General features: G+C 31.6%; 1 protein-coding gene across 1 annotated transcript in view; it reads left to right on the forward strand.

The window, feature by feature from the left end:
- Positions 1–19,979, forward strand: part of LOC108909775 (acetyl-CoA carboxylase) — a gene marked incomplete in the record, with an annotated part of 132,851 nt that overhangs the window by 69,733 nt on the left and 43,139 nt on the right. The window contains 9 exon segments of the mRNA XM_023455595.1: positions 4,450–4,652; positions 4,771–5,151; positions 13,930–14,092; positions 14,177–14,436; positions 14,490–14,710; positions 14,770–14,873; positions 14,932–15,143; positions 15,238–15,487; positions 15,546–15,769. Coding sequence (XP_023311363.1) covers positions 4,450–4,652; positions 4,771–5,151; positions 13,930–14,092; positions 14,177–14,436; positions 14,490–14,710; positions 14,770–14,873; positions 14,932–15,143; positions 15,238–15,487; positions 15,546–15,769 — 2,018 coding nt within the window.

Genomic DNA, 19,979 nt, shown 5'->3' on the forward strand with positions numbered 1-19,979 from the left:
TTTTTTTTCGTTTATTATAAGCCCCTTTACCATTTCCACTTATAAATGTCCAGGTAACAATTTTCTTTTTTTTCCCTCTAAATGAGTTATTTTGATCGGTCTAGAAAAACTGTCGTTGTTTTATATTTAAATAGTTAAGTCGGCTGGCTACCTTATGAAATTTGTTTTTATATTCTTTCATATTTTTTAATATTCTTAAACCAAGTAGGAACAATTATTAGGTAAATATCACTTTGTTTTTTTTCTCTGTTACTTCATTTTATTGCACATCCAATTTTTAAAGTTCTGATATTATTATTAATAATATAATTTTTTAATTTATGGTTAGAGTAGGGCTATTGGCGAAGATCTCCATAATAAAATCCGAATGAAAATCCTGCTCGTGAACATCAGTTTTTTTAAAATTTTGTAAATGCAGCTAAAAATTTCCAGATGCATTGTCTTTTGACATTGAAGATTAAAAAATTTTTGCATTGGGCGCTTTTTTCTTTCCTGCCCAACGCTAATAAAAAAGTCAGGGACCTCACCTATTCACAATGTCACGAGCCGCCACTGCTTCAACTTGGTATTACATAACACATGTTTAAACTATAATCTAGTTTTTTTTTTAAATAATTTGAAAACTTTAAAAGTTGTATGGTATCTTAACAATCGACAAATACGTGGGCCATTATACTATTGACGATAATAATGACAGAATTAACAGATGCCTACGTTACCTAAAACCTCGTCACATTTTTCATTCTCCAACTTCTTGGAACCAGACGGACAGGGTATTGTTGGATTATTACCGCTAGCCAGCAAAATGTCGCCTCCCGTGGCGTGTGTGATATTTTTAAAGTAATCTTCGTAGGTTATCTGCTTAAACTGTCCAAAATCGCGCAAAATGAGACAAACTACGAATAATATTTTGTAACACTGCCACATTGTATTTATTACTAGGACAGCCTTTCGGGAAGCATACAATACAAATATATCGATACACGTTGTTTCTTAGCGTTGGGCAGGACCGGAGTCTGTATTTTTTATAATAAAAATATTTTCCGTACAATTTTACGTAATCAAATGTGAAACGTTAGTTATAGTTTTAGAAACTAATGCGACATACTTCAAGATTTAAATTATAGACTGTTCGAACATTTTAGTAAACTAAAAAAACGTGTGCGTTTTCGTTTTTTAAATAGAACGCAGAACGTTTGTTTTTAAGTTGGTGGTTTTTCCGACAAAAACTTGTAAACATATTAATAGAAGTAAATAATTTTGACAAACAAAGTACCAAGATTTCGCCTACGGCAAAAAATAATGACGATAGCGGCCTTCACAGTACGAAACGTAAAAAACAACTTACCGTATTATTATTACATGGAAGAAGACAAATCGCTTAATCATTAAGCCGATGAAATTTATTTTAGAAACGCTATTTAAACAATGTATACTTGTGAAACAACACATTAAAGAAAATTGCGTGCGTCAATACCGATGTTTGAAACGACCCCGGCGACCCTGCTTGTTGGATTGTGACAATTAATCATTATTGAATAAATAGTAAAGAGATTTCCATTATTTTGTATATCGGACCTAATGCTTTGTTTTCGAGGTACAGGGTGTTACAGTTTGAGGAAAAATTAAATGTTTTCACAAAAAAAAAACGATTTCCTTCGATTTTGGCAGTCTTCAAAAAGGTATAAGATTATATGATGAAAACAAAACTTTCGAAATGTTTGATTTCATTTGATAAGATTCTTTTTGAAAAAAATTTGAATTAACTTTACTATCTTTAAAAATAAAGGAAAACATATTACAACTAATAATAGAATATATATATTTTTAAAGAGAAATTTAGTAAAAAAGGGCAAGTATTGGTTCGTTAAAAAAAAACGATTCTAGTCATATTTAGCGCTTTTGCCAGTGTCATTCCGAACTGGTTTTTGTTTTGTTTTTTAAAAGTTTCATTGTTTATTTATAAGAAACAATCCTAATAATCCGGGCGAATTAGACCAAACACATGCCTGTTTCAAAAATCGGGCCTACATCGAATTTTATGAACTTAAAATTAAGAAAAAATGTACAGAATAAAAGCCTAAATTTGTGTATTTGTAGAGGTCGAGCGTCATATTGTTTATAACAAAAGAAAAAAAATAATTGCTCTATTTTCAGTTTTTGGCTTATATCTCCGAAAATAAGCCTCTAATACTTATCGATTTTCATCCTGAGGAAATTTGCTACAAGGATAGGCTTTTGATAAAGCTCGCAAATTTTTTTTAAATTGCAAAATTAGAGGTGAAAAAAAAATGTACAAAATATTCAGCATTAAATAAAAAGAACGAATGTGACTGAAATTAGATGAAACTACAGGAAAAGGTAACTCTATTGGGGTGCTCAACAAATATCCGCAATCTAGACCCCCAATTTCAAAATGGCGGCTTATTGCAAAATTATAAAGTCGAAAACATAAGCGCGTATACCTTTTCAAGAAGTGAGTAAGTAAACGTTCGTTAAAGACAGCTACCGGGATGCTTTTTTTTAAATCAACGTATTTTTTTCCGCTCTTTGGAATAGTGCAAGCAAGTCTGAAAGTCGTCGTCAGATTCCGAAAAATACATTTTTATTGACTTTTCACGTTTTCTTTTGTAATTTCATTGTGCTTTCGTTATTTTGAAAAGTAAGAAGGTCTTTTTGCGTATTTAAAAACAAAAGTAAATTATTTCTATGAGAAAAAAAATGACGAATGAAAATTTACCGTGCTCAGAAGAGGTCGACGTATAAAATATCGTCTTAAAATTAACAGTTACACTTATTGTGTAAATTGTGTTTAGAACTTTATCGAATGTTACAATATCAACATTAATTATAATAATTTTTATAAGAATATTAAAAGTAAAATAAATATTTAATATATAATAAATTTTAGACATCGATGAGTTTTTCAAGTTAATGTTGAATGTGGCAAAATGGCAAAATTCATCGGTCTGAAATATATTATTCATTAAATATTTATTTTATTTTCAATATTCTCATAAAAATTTTAAAAAGGCGACTATTCTTTTATATCGTTTTTTGTAAGTTTTAAGCACATTAGTGTGTATCTATTTTACAAAACACATGTTAGCTGTTCTTAAATACTTCTAAATCCTTGTAAAAAAAAATGAATTTGAAGTTGTTCATTTCTATAGTATCTGTGTAAATAGTGAACAAGGATCAGATTCGATCTGTACAATTTCAACTTTGACAATTTGTTGCGGGTTGCCTAAATACGTGGCGTCACATTAAAAGAGTCCATTTCATTTTTGGACATATCATTTTTAGTTTTAATTTCGAATTATACTTGTTTCCTGCAATATCAGCGGTTGTCTTTAGAAAACAATTTTTGAATTGGCTTAATATCTTTAAAATAGAGCACGATATCACTTTTGGATAAATATAATTCTGACGAAAGGTGTCAATCTTTTGGCATTTGGCACAAAGTATGCCACATAAAGTAAAGTAAACTAAACTCTGTGTAATTGAAAATATTCCTGGCAAGTGCAATGTTAAATCTAAACCAACTTTGGTCTAAGATATTTTCTTTTTAAATCGATAACAAGGCAGCTGTGGAACAATGCCGCTTAGCTGGGACACCCTATACAGGGTGTTCCTAAATAAGTGTCGCAACGAAAACTGTAAATTCCTCTTGAAAAGAGAAAAATATTTTTCCTCTTCCATTTTTTTCTCCGGGCTTTCGTTTTCGAGATACACGGTGTCAAAACTTTTTTTCAGATTTTTGTCAATATCTTAGGAACCATTTGAACTACAGGACTGAGCTTTTGTACATACATTACCGCTATTAATAGCTACTTGTTGCAAATGTTGTTAAATTTCGTTAAAATTGTTAATTATTACTACCTATCTTTAAATCACAAAAGATTTTCGAAACGTTAGCAAAATGTTTGTTTTTGTTCATAAAAAGTCATTTTTCTTGAAAACGGTTGACTTTAGAACAATAAACCAAGAGAACTCTTTTTGTGTAAAATTCATTGGCGCTTCAGAATTTGCTGTCACATGTCAATTTTTCCAGTGGCGTAAAAGTTAGGGGGAAAAAACCCTGACGATACCTTAAAATCTCCACCACTGGCACGTTCAATGAATCCGAGAAGGCTGTGAAACATTAGCTATTAATAGTGGTAATGTGTGTACAAAAACTCAGTCCTGTAGTTCAAACGGTTACTAAGATATTGGCAAAAAATTAAAAAAAAAATTTAAATTGTGACACCGCGTATCTCGAAAACGAAAACCCGGAGAGAAAAATTGAAGAGGAAAAGAATGTTTCTTTTTTCAAGAGGAATTTACAGTTTTCCGTTGCGACACTTATTTAGGAACACCCTGTATATGTGTAATAAAAAAAGTTATAGCTAAATATTTAGTTTTGAGATGTTGCAGGGTCGATAAATCCCATTTTTTTTTTGTTGCCAGGCCTGACCGCTCAGTATAGCGGCAAGAAGATAAAGATATCATCTGAGCTGTTCGCCAGGGGTTGCGTCAACAGTGCCGAAGAGGGCCTCGCGGCGGCCCACAAGATAGGATTCCCCGTCATGATCAAGGCCTCGGAGGGCGGCGGCGGCAAGGGCATCAGGAAAGTCGAGAACCCCGACGATTTCCCTGCCGCCTTCCGACAGGTGAGGAGCTGTCAAACATGTTAATTATTAAATCGACCGTTAATACAGTTTTTATGAGCGTGTTTCCATTTTTAACGGGCCGTACAGTATAAATAAAGGCATTCTGTTCCTCCCCCAGGTGCAGACGGAGATCCCCGGCTCGCCGATCTTCGTGATGAAGCTGGCCAAGTGCGCCAGGCACCTGGAGGTGCAGCTGCTGGCCGACATGTACGGCAACGCCATCTCCCTCTTCGGCAGGGACTGCTCTATCCAGAGGAGGCACCAGAAGATTATCGAAGAGGCGCCGGCCGTCGTAGCCGAGCCGTCCGTGTTCGAGGATATGGAGAGAGCCGCCGTCAGGCTGGCCAAGATGGTGGGGTACGTGTCGGCGGGGACGGTGGAGTATCTCTACGACCCCTCCGGTCAGTACTACTTCCTGGAGCTGAACCCACGGCTTCAGGTGGAACACCCCTGTACGGAGATGGTGTCCGACGTCAACTTGCCAGCCGCTCAATTGCAGGTAGGAAAACGTTATTTCCGAAAATATTAAGTTGCACATTTTTCACTATTCACATCATGCGGTTTTGTTTATTTTAATAGGAATATCAAAAGTTTCTAAAAATCAGGATCATGTCTCGTCGTATTGAAGCAACTGAGGCGGGGCCTCGCCGTAAAATTTGGCTCTCGCACCGTATATTTTAGTACCTATTATTCTACTATTAACATAAATAGACAGTTAGGTAAACTAACTTCCAATTTTTTATAACTGCATCGATTTTTCTCAAAATTTAGAATTAGGCTCATCTTACCCCCACTTCAAAACTTGTATATACGCTAGGTGTGCTTTTTGTTCTTAAGGGGTGAAAACCACCCCTTATTGGAAAAAAAAAGAAAAAATACAAATTTAAGCGTTTTATGTAATCAAATCTTTTTTATTTGTGCGGTATGAGTACTTTCATGTGCTATCTAACATTAAACTTAATGTATCCCAAAATTTCAACCCGGAAAAACCTTTAGAAACCACCCCTTTGGATGAAAACATTTTTTTTCAACTTGAAACTTTTTAGTCATGCATGCGTAGCTAAGGGCTACGTGAACTGTTGAGTTGATCTTTTTTAAGCCCTTCATTTTTAAGTTTGAAGGGTTTAAAGGGCTCGAATAGGGCGGTCCTCTCATTCATATGATAACTTAAAACGGCGATATCTCGATTAATATTAATTTTAGAGGAATACAAATAAGAAGCAAAAATAAAGCTAAATTCTTTTACTTTTGTATTTTTTCGTACACTTTTTAATTTTTAAGTTACAGCGTAAAAATCGATTTTTTTTCAATTTGAAAAATTAACATTTTCAAAAATTAAGTTTTCTTTCAAAATCATGCTTTGTAAGTGAGCCAAAGACCCAGAACATATTCTTAGAACATAAATGAAGAAATCTGTAAATGGATTGCATATAATTTTAATTCTGTTTATTGATTTTTTCTTAAAAAAATGAGACTATCATGTTATTTCGATCATATTTCCGTTAATTTTGATTCTAAAGGCATTTAAAACGGCTCATTTTAAAGGTTTTTCAAAGTACTTTAAAAAAGGTTCAAATCGTTTTTTTCCTAATATTTAAAGTTTTGGGGTTATTTAACGTTAACTTATTCCAATTTAGTTTTTAGCAAACATAATATAATAATGTTTAAAAATATGTTTTCGTTGAGATAACTGAATACTTTCCACCAATTCTATGTTAATATTCTTTATTTAAAAACATAAATCACGCTTAAAGCGTAAAAATACAAATTTGATGTTTTTACAATTGAAACAATTCATTTTTTTTTTCTCGTTAGTAATTTGATTATTACAAATCTGAACAAAATCCATAACTCGGTTTATATTGCAATTAGAGAAAAACAAAATAATGCCATTAGATTTGTTTTTTTATTAACTTTCTTTTTGTTCATTACAACTTTTTCGTTAAATCCAATGGTTTCAGAGTTATTTGCAAAAAACTGTCCGAAAACAAGCACTTTTTCAGTAAAAATTCAACATTTTCAATGACGAATTACTCGGAAAATATTGAATTAGCCAAAAAACTTTATATGACATTTGTTACTTAAAATTGACTCCTCTATCGATTCCTGTGGTTATTTTGGGCGTAAAAATTTCCACCCCCAGGGCAAAAGCGCACTTCGGCACTATATAAGTTTTGTTCCTTGAGGCAATCCCCGCATTCAGTCAAAATTTCACGTCGTTCGGTTCAGTTATAAAGAATTCAGAGGTAAAAACCCTGAGTAACTGGACTACTAGTACATTTATCAAAAATCAAAGTAACAGTATAATATAATTATCGAATATCTCCCCGCTCGCCATTTCCATCGGCGCGGCATTAGATACTGTTACTCCCCACTAGTCCCCACCACAGTGAGGCTAGAATTTCTTCGCTTGTAGGCACGTCACACTTGCCTACGATATACTACAGTTCCCCCTCCACGCGAGGTGGTTAAAATAACGTGATATACCTACTAGGGAACTGAGGCCGGTTCAAAGCTACTTACAGTTTCAGTTCGCGTTGCGTAGTACGCCGGTAATAACTGATGTCAGTGTGAGGGATAGTACACAGGCTTTAAGGATAAGGACAAGGCAGGTATTAATTTAAATTAAATAAAAAACGACTTCCTTACAACAAGACAATGTAAGACTAAATTTAACGTAATTTAATAGATGCCTATTAAATTATCAAATACCTACATAGGTAGGTAATAATGAAACTATCTCACAATATTGTTTTATCTCTTGAAACACCTTTTTCAAGACGTAATGACGTAAACTACTGCTCTCAACAATTAAAATTGCTAGTCAAAGAATTTCTGAATTGAGAAACGAAGAAATATTGAAATATATTTTTAATTATGCGAAATATATTACTGGAGTACTAAGTAAACGGGGCAAAAGTTGCGATGAATTAGAAATATTTTCGAAATATATTTCCCTTTAATTAAGTACCTACTCGTTTTGGGAATTACATGATTTAAATTTTTTTGCATTCCTCAAAATTTCCCGAATATGCAAACAAATTCCCAGAAAAATCGTTTGAATGTTTATTACAAATGTATCCAAACATTTTTGAAATAGATAGGGTGAAAAACGAACTTAATATTTTGTACAGAGGTGAACAATTTCGTAATTTAGAAGTTCAAAAAACGATAGAAATATTATACAAGGAATTTAAAATTGTATTTTCGGAAACATACAAATTGTTTGGCCCAGTTTTAACAATTCCTGCAACAAGTGTCTCGGTGGAAAGAAACTTTTGGTGTCTTAAGCGCATTAAGACTTAGAAATACGATGACACAAGAGCGGTTAAACAACTTATCAGTGATGACGACGGGAAAAGAATTATTGCAAAGTCTTAGTGCCGAACCTCAATTTTATGAAGACGTTATAAATAAAATTTGCAAATTTAAAAGAGGGGCGAATAAACTTGTTTTATAAAAACATTCACTATGTTTTTAGAATATTTTGTTAAATGTGGAAGCTAACGAAAAGCTGGCGGCGTTGTTATATTATATACAGTGTCCAAGATAAGGATGGCGTAACATTAGGATCTAGGAAACGGTAAGAGATACGGGGTGGCTCAGATTTAGAAAAAAGTTGCGTTTTTTTTATACCTAACAATATGCCGTTTAGAAAGTTTTAAAATTCCGGAGAGTTTCGGAGATATTGGAAAATCCCGAAATTTTGCTAAATTGTTTAATTTTTTTTTCTGACATTATTTGAAATCGAATTTTAAAATAGATTGCACATTTACAGTGCCACTTTTATCTCTTTATCCAATGGCGTCAATATTTTTGCAATCCGACATTTTGTCGTCGAGGGGCCATCATCGAGTTAATTTTTTTAAATACGTCGCTGCTATTTTTATGACAAAATCTATTGTCATTTTTAATTCTGAATTAGGGGATATTACTATTGTAATCGCTTAAAAAGTTTTTAGCTTGTTTTAGCTATCATTTAAAATTTTTCCCGAGTACGGCTCTGAACGCTCTCAAAATATCTATGGGAAGAAGTCATAACAGTATAAAAGTCAGTACAGCACAAAATATCCAATAATTTTTTTTACTACTATTAGCAACACTAATTACCTAGAAATGATAAAACATTTCATAAATTCATATTATTTTTTTATTAGAACTTTTTAAAATTATTGATTAAGAAAAATTGTTCGATATTTTGTGTTGTACTGACTTTTATACTTTTATGACTTCCTCCCATAGATATTTTGAGAGCGTTCAGAGCCGTACTCAGGAAAAATTTTTAAAAATCGCTAAAAACCTTTTTAAACTAGTACAATAGTAATATCGTCTAATTCGGAATTAAAAATGACTTTAGATTTTGTCATAAAAATAGCAGCGACGTATTTAAAAAAATTAACCCGATGATGGCCCCTCGAAGACGAAACGTCGGATTGCAAAAATGTTGACTCCATTGGATAGAGCGGAAAAAGTGGCATTGTAAATATGCCATTTTTCAAATTCATTTTCAAATAAAGCCAGAAAAAAAATAAAACGATTTTGCAATATTTCCGGTTTTTTCGGATATCTCCGAAACTACCCGAATTTTAAAACTTTCTAAACGGCATATTGTTAGGTATAAAAAAAACACAACTTCTTTCTAATTTGAGCCATCCCGTATCTCTTACTGTTTCCTAGATCCTAATGCTTATCCCATCATAAATAGATAAGTTGTGTGGCTACCTTATGAAAATTTGTTTTTATATTTTTTAATATCCTTAAAACAATTGAACAATTTTTTATTAGGTAAATATGTATATCACTTTGTTTTTTTTTTCTGTTACTTAATTTTATTGTAAATACAATTTTTAAAGTTCTGATATTATTAATAACATAATTTTTTAATTTACGCTTATAGTAGGAGTATTGGCGAAGATCTCCACAATAAAAAATGACGTAAAATTTATTCCTATTTATTATTTGAGGCAGATTAATAAAATATCCAAATAGTTGCATATCATTTTCTATAAAATCGGAATGAAAATCCTGCTCGTGAACATAAATGCAACTAAAAATTTCCAGGTGCATTTAGTCGTTTCACCTTGAAAATTTAAANTATTTTGTACAGAGGTGAACAATTTCGTAATTTAGAAGTTCAAAAAACGATAGAAATATTATACAAGGAATTTAAAATTGTATTTTCGGAAACATACAAATTGTTTGGCCCAGTTTTAACAATTCCTGCAACAAGTGTCTCGGTGGAAAGAAACTTTTGGTGTCTTAAGCGCATTAAGACTTAGAAATACGATGACACAAGAGCGGTTAAACAACTTATCAGTGATGACGACGGGAAAAGAATTATTGCAAAGTCTTAGTGCCGAACCTCAATTTTATGAAGACGTTATAAATAAAATTTGCAAATTTAAAAGAGGGGCGAATAAACTTGTTTTATAAAAACATTCACTATGTTTTTAGAATATTTTGTAAAATGTGGAAGCTAACGAAAAGCTGGCGGCGTTGTTATATTATATACAGTGTCCAAGATAAGGATGGCGTAACATTAGGATCTAGGAAACGGTAAGAGATACGGGGTGGCTCAGATTTAGAAAAAAGTTGCGTTTTTTTTATACCTAACAATATGCCGTTTAGAAAGTTTTAAAATTCCGGAGAGTTTCGGAGATATTGGAAAATCCCGAAATTTTGCTAAATTGTTTAATTTTTTTTTCTGACATTATTTGAAATCGAATTTTAAAATAGATTGCACATTTACAGTGCCACTTTTATCTCTTTATCCAATGGCGTCAATATTTTTGCAATCCGACATTTTGTCGTCGAGGGGCCATCATCGAGTTAATTTTTTTAAATACGTCGCTGCTATTTTTATGACAAAATCTATTGTCATTTTTAATTCTGAATTAGGGGATATTACTATTGTAATCGCTTAAAAAGTTTTTAGCTTGTTTTAGCTATCATTTAAAATTTTTCCCGAGTACGGCTCTGAACGCTCTCAAAATATCTATGGGAAGAAGTCATAACAGTATAAAAGTCAGTACAGCACAAAATATCCAATAATTTTTTTTACTACTATTAGCAACACTAATTACCTAGAAATGATAAAACATTTCATAAATTCATATTATTTTTTTATTAGAACTTTTTAAAATTATTGATTAAGAAAAATTGTTCGATATTTTGTGTTGTACTGACTTTTATACTTTTATGACTTCCTCCCATAGATATTTTGAGAGCGTTCAGAGCCGTACTCAGGAAAAATTTTTAAAAATCGCTAAAAACCTTTTTAAACTAGTACAATAGTAATATCGTCTAATTCGGAATTAAAAATGACTTTAGATTTTGTCATAAAAATAGCAGCGACGTATTTAAAAAAATTAACCCGATGATGGCCCCTCGAAGACGAAACGTCGGATTGCAAAAATGTTGACTCCATTGGATAGAGCGGAAAAAGTGGCATTGTAAATATGCCATTTTTCAAATTCATTTTCAAATAAAGCCAGAAAAAAAATAAAACGATTTTGCAATATTTCCGGTTTTTTCGGATATCTCCGAAACTACCCNACTACCAGAATACAGTGCGTATGCAGCGGTATGTCAGATTTTACATTGAATTTCATTTTAAATTTGAAATGATTTATCTTACGCCTCCTAAAAATGATGACACGATTTTCCTTTGATAAAAGGCCGACAATTTTTTGCTCTACTTTGCATCGTATACGATCCTACTATAGGAAACGGTAAGAGATACGGGGTGGCTCAGATTAGAAAAAAGTTGCGTTTTTTTATACCTAACAATATGCCGTTTAGAAAGTTTTAAAATTCCGGAGAGTTTCGGAGATATTGGAAAATCCCTAAATTTTGCAAAATTGTTTAATTTTTTTTCTCGCATTATTTGAAATCGAATTTTAAAATAGATTGCATATTTACAGTGCCACTTTTATCGCTTTATCCAATGGCGTCAACATTTATGCAATCCGACATTTTGTCTTCAAGGGGCCATCATCGGGTTAATTTTTTTAAATACGTCGCTGCCATTTTTATGACAAAATCAAAAGTCATTTTTAATTCTGAATTAGAGGATATTACTATTGTAATCGCTTAAAAAGTGTTTAGCTTGTTTTAGCTATCATTTAAAATTTTTCCCGAGTACGGCTCTGAACGCTCTCAAAATGTCTATGGGAAGAAGTCATAACAGTATAAAAGTCAGTACAGCACAAAATATCCAATAATTTTTTTTATTACTATTAGCAATACTAATTACCTAGAAATGATAAAACATTTCATAAATTCATATTACTTTTTTATTAGATAGACCTTTTTAAAATTATTGATTAAGAAAAATTGTTGGATATTTTGTGCTGTACTGACTTTTATACTGTTATGATTTCCTCCCATATATATTTTGAGAGCGTTCAGAGCCGTACTCAGGAAAAATTTTTAAAAATCGCTAAAAACCTTTTTAAACTATTACAATAGTAATATCGTCTAATTCGGAATTAAAAATGACTTTAGATTTTGTCATAAAAATAGCAGCGACGTATTTAAAAAAATTGACCTGATGATGGCCCCTCGAAGACGAAACGTCGGATTGCAAAAATGTTGACTCCATTGGATAGAGCGGAAAAAGTGGCATTGTAAATATGTAATTTATTTTAAAATTCATATTCAAATAAAGCCAGAAAAAAAATAAAACGATTTTGCAAAATTTCCGTTTTTTTCGGATATCCGAAACTGCCCGAATTTTAAAACTTTCTAAACGGCATATTGTTAGATATAAAAAAAAACACAACTTCTTTCTAATTTGAGCCACCCCGTATCTCTTACCGTTTCCTAGATCCTAATGCTTAACCCATCATAAATAGATAAGTTGGGTGGGGCTACCTTATGAAAATTTGTTTTTATATTTTTTAATATCCTTAAACCAATTGAACAATTTTTTTATTAGGGAAATATGTATATCACTTTGTTTTTTTTTCTGTTACTTAATTTTATTGTAAATACAATTTTTAAAGTTCTGATATTATTAATAACATAATTTTTTAATTTATGCTTATAGTAGGACTATTGGCGAAGATCTCCACAATAAAAAATGACGTGAAATTTATTCCTATTTATTATTTGAGGCAGATTAATAAAATATCCAAATAGTTGCATATCATTTTCTATAAAATCGGAATGAAAATCCTGCTCGTGAACATAAATGCAACTAAAAATTTCCAGGTGCATTTAGTCGTTTCACCTTGAAAATTAAAAACTTTTCCTGTGGCGCTTTTTTCATTTCTTACCCACATAGTAAAAAAACCACGGGACTCACATATGCACAATGTCACGAGCCGCCACTGCCATCAATCGAACTTAAAAATAATTGGACATTATTAGTAAAATATCATTTAAAGGACTGAGATAAGATGGAATTAATTGTGAATAAAAAAATAAAACAAAATGTGTAACCACTAAATGACAAAATACTAATAATACAAATAGAAGTATAAACATTACAAAAAAAGTATTTTCTTAAGAGATGAAAACATTTCTGCAGGATTCTGTTTGTGTCAAATTTAAATTTCTAACTCGCCCCTTGCTCAGCAGAATGAATATTCATTTTGCATCAGAGGAAGTACTTCTAAAGATAAAATGCCATATTTAATTTTGAAAATTTTGAAAATTTTTATACTGGGTGTTATGCTCAGTGGCCGGATATACAAGAATTTAAAAGGGCTCTATAGCAATTTGCCACTTTTGAGCAATGGCATCGTAAATTACAGATTTCTTTACACCAAAAAGTAATTTGTGTTTCAAACTAACTCCATTTTATAGAAAATCTGCGTTGGAATGGGGGAAAGTCTGTTATTTGTGCATTAGTTCATATCTAGACAAACTATGTCATAAAATCTATAAAAATTTATAGCCGATTACCTATTTGCTGTAGAGCCCTCTTAAGAGCAGTTTATAAGTGAATTTGTGAGCAACTATTTATTTGATCAAAAAAATAACTTTAGATCGGTATTCTAGGGGAACACATACTAAATTGCCCCTAAAAAATGGACCCCGACTTAAAATTACTCCCCGTATAAGCATGATAATTCACAATGAAAACTGCTTGAGCGTTAATGTTTCGCGATAATATTTTCAGGGCATAGAGAGGCGAAGCCAAATCCTGCTCTAAATAATCAAATCAATGTGGACTGTCGTAATTAGTAAAAAAAATTCTGTTTTTTATAAAAAAATTAGTGTTGGTGTCTGGTTTTTATTTTTTCTTTATTTAATCGTTTGCCATCATCAGATTGCCATGGGTCTTCCCCTGCACTACATCAAGGACATCAGATTGCTGTACGGGGAGTCCCCCTGGGGCATGACGGAAATAGATTTCGACCAACCGAGGCACAAGCCGCAGCCCTGGGGCCACGTCATCGCCGCCAGAATTACCTCCGAGAACCCCGACGAAGGTAAGTCTTTCCTACTCTGATAAAAAGCTGTGTACCGTCGCGGTTTTTGGCTTGAAATAACCTAACCTAGCGATTTCTGTGTAGGATTTAAGCCCAGCTCCGGTACCGTGCAAGAACTGAACTTCCGATCCTCCAAGAACGTGTGGGGGTACTTCTCGGTGGCCGCTTCGGGGGGCCTGCACGAGTTCGCCGACTCCCAGTTCGGGCACTGCTTCTCGTGGGGAGAAAACCGGGAACAGGCCAGAGAGAATCTCGTCATAGCTCTGAAGGAGCTGTCCATCCGCGGTGACTTTAGGACGACGGTGGAGTACCTGATAACGCTCCTGGAAACGAAAACTTTTCAGGTAATTCAATTCGTTTTGCACTTTTTACGTTTTATTTTACGGAACCTTTACAGGAAAACACGATCGACACGGCTTGGTTGGACATACTCATTTCCGAACGGATGCAGTCGGAAAAACCCGACATCATGTTGGGCGTTATGTGCGGGTCCCTCCACATAGCCGACAAAACCACCACCACGGCCTTCCAGGAGTTCCAGAACTCGTTGGAGAGGGGCCAGATCCAGGGCTCCAACACGCTGACGAACGTCGTGGAAGTGGAACTGATAAACGACGGGTAAGCGTCGATCAAAACCTGCGGAACGTCTCGTAATGAAAATATTTTATCACTTTCAGCAACAAATACAAAGTGCAGGCGACGAAGAGCGGCCCCAACACTTATTTCTTGCAAATGAACGGTTCGTTTAAGGAGATCGAAGTCCACAGGCTCAACGACGGAGGTATCGTACGGAAACCGAAATATTTCTTCAAATATCACGAAACGTTATTTTTTATCAGGGATTTTACTATCGGTGGACGGAGCGTCGTTCACGACGTACATGAAGGAGGAAGTGGACCGGTACCGTATCGTGATAGGCAACCAGACCTGCGTGTTCGAGAAGGAAAACGACCCCACGATACTGCGCTCGCCTTCCGCCGGCAAACTCATCAGTTACGTGGTAGAGGATGGAGGTCACATCGCCAAGGGGCAGGCTTTCGCTGAAATAGAGGTAGGCGCAAAAAAAAAAAAGTCGAAACGGCTCGCCGTTTTCCCCGAAATAATATTTTCATTGCGGATACGAAAATTTCGTGTCTTTTTTTAAGGTTATGAAAATGGTCATGACGCTCACCGCCAACGAATCGGGAATGGTGACGTACGTGAAACGCCCCGGCGCCGTCCTGGACGCCGGCTCCATCATCGCCACTCTGGAACTGGACGATCCTTCTCTAGTCACCAAAGCCATCCCGTACAAGGGACCGTTCCCCGAACTGGACGTATCCCAGCCCATCATACCAGAAAAACTCAATCACGTCCACAACAGCTACCGCATAGCCTTAGAGAACACTCTGGCGGGTAGACGACACTTCCAATCGGACCCCGTAGCGGTTCTATATCGTGTTTGTTTTTCTAGGCTACTGCCTGCCGGATCCTTACAACGCGCCCCGTTTGAGGGAAGTGATAGAGAAATTCATGTCGTCCCTGAGGGATCCCAGCCTTCCCCTTCTGGAGCTGCAGGAGGTGATGGCTACGATTTCGGGACGGATACCGGCCGCCGTCGAGAAAAAGATCCGCAAACTGATGTCGTTGTACGAGAGGAACATCACCTCGGTGTTGGCGCAGTTTCCGAGTCAACAGGTAAGTCCTTTGGTATTGTTTTAATTCCTCTTCGGACGTCGGCGATGTCACTACGAATTTTGAAGTAGTTTACGCACGTTTACATGCGGTGTGGTTTTTTATGAAAAAATTTGTAAAAAAAAGTATACGCGATTTTTTTTTTTTTTTTGATTAACGGAACGGAACTTTACTCTGACGTTTATGACGAGCATAGATCGACTATGCATTGTTGCCAAAGTTAAACAAAATTCTTAAGCCTTTAAGTTTTTATACGGAATAGGAAGAATATAGTTAAAGAAATATATTTCTGGAGGGTACAACATCGGAAACTTTGAAATGTTTTTTAGGCTGGTGCCAAAAAAAAAAAAAATTAATGGGGCTGGTGTTTAGGTGTTGAAAATAAATTTTTGCGAATTTTGGCAAAATATGACTTCCTAGCGTAAAGTATTCTACACAACAGTTGTAGATAATAAAACAAATGAAAAACTTTTATACAGGATATTTTTCAACATAACCTCAAATTTTAAGAGAAAATCGCGGAAAACCTATTTTATTGTTTTTATTTTTTTCCTCTAGCAAAAATAATGCAATTTACATGAAACTTTGTGAAAGTGTACCTTTTTTTATACTAAATAATCATGATTTTTTCGGAAATTGGAAAACGTGTAGTTTTGGAGGTAACGGTTTTCTAAAAAAGTACACAATTTTCCATGAAGAATTGTCTTGATTTTTTTTTCGATTTTAATTGGTGATGGGCATAATCGAGCAATTTTCATAATCGAGTTATCGGTATTCAAGTACTTCTAATAATCGAGTGATCGCTCGAGATACGAGATAATTGGTCGTTTTCATCCCATCGGAGCATACATATGTTTGCATTAGTCATATATTAGTTATAAGCGTAGTTAACCCTTTCGCTGCGCAATACGTCTGAACGTAGCTACCACGTCGTGCGAGAAAGTTTATCGCGTGCGAATATATACGTCTGGAGCAGTTAGACCACTTATAGTTTTACATTATGTTGTGTTAAATTACGATTTACGATAAATTTTACGATTTTATTTTGAATAAAATACAGTTGTTTCGAAATGGACTGTATTTTTTTTTACAACTGGTTCGTTGGCATATGATTCTAATTGTCGGCACAAAAAAATAATTGAGAATATGAAATATAAACAAAATGCGATCGGTGGTTTTCTTACCTTGAAACTAGGCGTCTTCTTACAGGAATTTTCACACCCTCGCACTTATATCGCAGGCTGATACCGGCCGGTTTCGTAATGGAAAACACCAGAGGTTTTTGATAGCGGAATAATAGCGAACACAAGAGAGCGTATGGGTTCAAAGAGAGTCACCATTCAAGTCCATTATTTCGANTTTTTTTTTTTTTTTTTTTTTTTTTTTTTTTTTTTTTTTTTTTTTTTTTTTTTTTTTTTTTTTTTTTTTTTTTTTTTTTTTTTTTTTTTTTTTTTTTTTTTTTTTTTTTTTTTTTTTTTTTTTTTTTTTTTTTTTTTTTTTTTTTTTTTTTTTTTTTTTTTTTTTTTTTTTTTTTTTTTTTTTTTTTTTTTTTTTTTTTTTTTTTTTTTTTTTTTTTTTTTTTTTTTTTTTTTTTTTTTTTTTTTTTTTTTTTTTTTTTTTTTTTTTTTTTTTTTTTTTTTTTTTTTTTTTTTTTTTTTTTTTTTTTTTTTTTTTTTTTTTTTTTTTTTTTTTTTTTTTTTTTTTTTTTTTTTTTTTTTTTTTTTTTTTTTTTTTTTTTTTTTTTTTTTTTTTTTTTTTTTTTTTTTTTTTTTTTTTTTTTTTTTTTTTTTTTTTTTTTTTTTTTTTTTTTTTTTTTTTTTTTTTTTTTTTTTTTTTTTTTTTTTTTTTTTTTTTTTTTTTTTTTTTTTTTTTTTTTTTTTTTTTTTTTTTTTTTTTTTTTTTTTTTTTTTTTTTTTTTTTTTTTTTTTTTTTTTTTTTTTTTTTTTTTTTTTTTTTTTTTTTTTTTTTTTTTTTTTTTTTTTTTTTTTTTTTTTTTTTTTTTTTTTTTTTTTTTTTTTTTTTTTTTTTTTTTTTTTTTTTTTTTTTTTTTTTTTTTTTTTTTTTTTTTTTTTTTTTTTTTTTTTTTTTTTTTTTTTTTTTTTTTTTTTTTTTTTTTTTTTTTTTTTTTTTTTTTTTTTTTTTTTTTTTTTTTTTTTTTTTTTTTTTTTTTTTTTTTTTTTTTTTTTTTTTTTTTTTTTTTTTTTTTTTTTTTTTTTTTTTTTTTTTTTTTTTTTTTTTTTTTTTTTTTTTTTTTTTTTTTTTTTTTTTTTTTTTTTTTTTTTTTTTTTTTTTTTTTTTTTTTTTTTTTTTTTTTTTTTTTTTTTTTTTTTTTTTTTTTTTTTTTTTTTTTTTTTTTTTTTTTTTTTTTTTTTTTTTTTTTTTTTTTTTTTTTTTTTTTTTTTTTTTTTTTTTTTTTTTTTTTTTTTTTTTTTTTTTTTTTTTTTTTTTTTTTTTTTTTTTTTTTTTTTTTTTTTTTTTTTTTTTTTTTTTTTTTTTTTTTTTTTTTTTTTTTTTTTTTTTTTTTTTTTTTTTTTTTTTTTTTTTTTTTTTTTTTTTTTTTTTTTTTTTTTTTTTTTTTTTTTTTTTTTTTTTTTTTTTTTTTTTTTTTTTTTTTTTTTTTTTTTTTTTTTTTTTTTTTTTTTTTTTTTTTTTTTTTTTTTTTTTTTTTTTTTTTTTTTTTTTTTTTTTTTTTTTTTTTTTTTTTTTTTTTTTTTTTTTTTTTTTTTTTTTTTTTTTTTTTTCTTTTCAAGAAGGTTTTGGCCTGCTCCTGCACTTGCCGTTCCTATTTTCAATAAACTATTTTCTAAGCTTTTTCTGTGAGATCGACACCTTACAAAACCTAATTTCTACAATTTTTCTTTAAATTTCCTCACATTTTGCAACACTTTTATGTCGAATTTGAAACTCTCCGTTGTATCAAGGGCACCACTATATCTAGGCAGAGATATTGAAATTTATTCGGTGGATATTAAATAACAATTGTAATGCAAAAATAGTTAAAATCTAAAATTTTACAACTCTGACTACAACAGGTCTACTGGAAAATTTAACTACTACTTGGACCTTTTTTTTTTCAAACACAAGAGTAGCAAAAATCTAGTAGTAACAATATTATCGTTTAGTCAGCAGTGATTTCCTCGAAAAAGATTAGTTATATCAAAAACATATAAAGAGCTAAAATTCAAGATCATTACATTATTGCAATATTAGATGGTGAAAATACATTTTAAAATTTTCCACCGTAAATAGTCAATAAAATTTGAAAATATGTGTGCATTAAACTCTTCATCAGTCAATATCTGGGAAACGGTTGGTCTGAGAGATTTCGACCAAGTACACCATTTTTGCTTTAAATTTATAGGGGAATAAACGTGCTAATATGAAACGTCAGTGTACAGGGTAGTAAAAAAGTTAGGACCAATTTAATTCAAGCGTACTCTTATAGGTGGCGCCCTCTACAAGCAGCGTCATTAGCAATGACGTATTTAAATTTAGCATCCTAAAAAACCCCCGGACCAAGTTTTATGCCAAAATTCAAATCTGTTTGTAAATTATTCCTAAAAAATCGAAAAAAATAAAAAACTAACATCCTGTACATCGAAAACTACTCACGTTTACAGGAAAAAAAAGTCTTATTTTGACCTCAAAAATACGTTCCTAAATTCTTCGTGTAACCTGAGGGGTTATTTCTTTAATTATCTACCTTTAATTACTTATCTATTTAATTCTCGAAAGAGTTACTACTTAATTCTCGAAAGGTAGTTTATTTAATTATCGTTATACATTAATTAACACGTGGGAACTTAGAAATGTTGTATGCTCAGAGAATCAATTCCAAGCACTTACCATTCATCGCTTATGTGGAATGTAATCTAGTGGCTGACTATATAGGGCAGGGGTCGGCAAGTAATTTTAGGTGGGGTCCGGATACTTTTGAAAATTTTTAACGAGGTCCAGAAAAAAATTCATATTTCTTATTTTTTATTTTAATTTGGACTCAAATTTAATCTGCTTACTAACCATTAAGAACTCAAAACACTCACACAATTGTAAAATACTAGAAAAAATGATAACATTGGCACTTAAACGTAAAAAACATTTTTTAAATAATTTATTTGAGTAATTTATACTTTCAAAAAATTTTTGGCGGTCCAGTATTTTACCTTCCGCGGTCCGGACCTGGACCGCGGTCCGCCAGTTGCCGACCCTTGGT

This window comes from Anoplophora glabripennis, unplaced genomic scaffold (genome assembly GCF_000390285.2).
Source record: "Anoplophora glabripennis isolate ALB-LARVAE unplaced genomic scaffold, Agla_2.0 scaffold688, whole genome shotgun sequence".
In the NCBI taxonomy this organism is placed as follows: Eukaryota; Metazoa; Arthropoda; class Insecta; order Coleoptera; family Cerambycidae; genus Anoplophora; species Anoplophora glabripennis.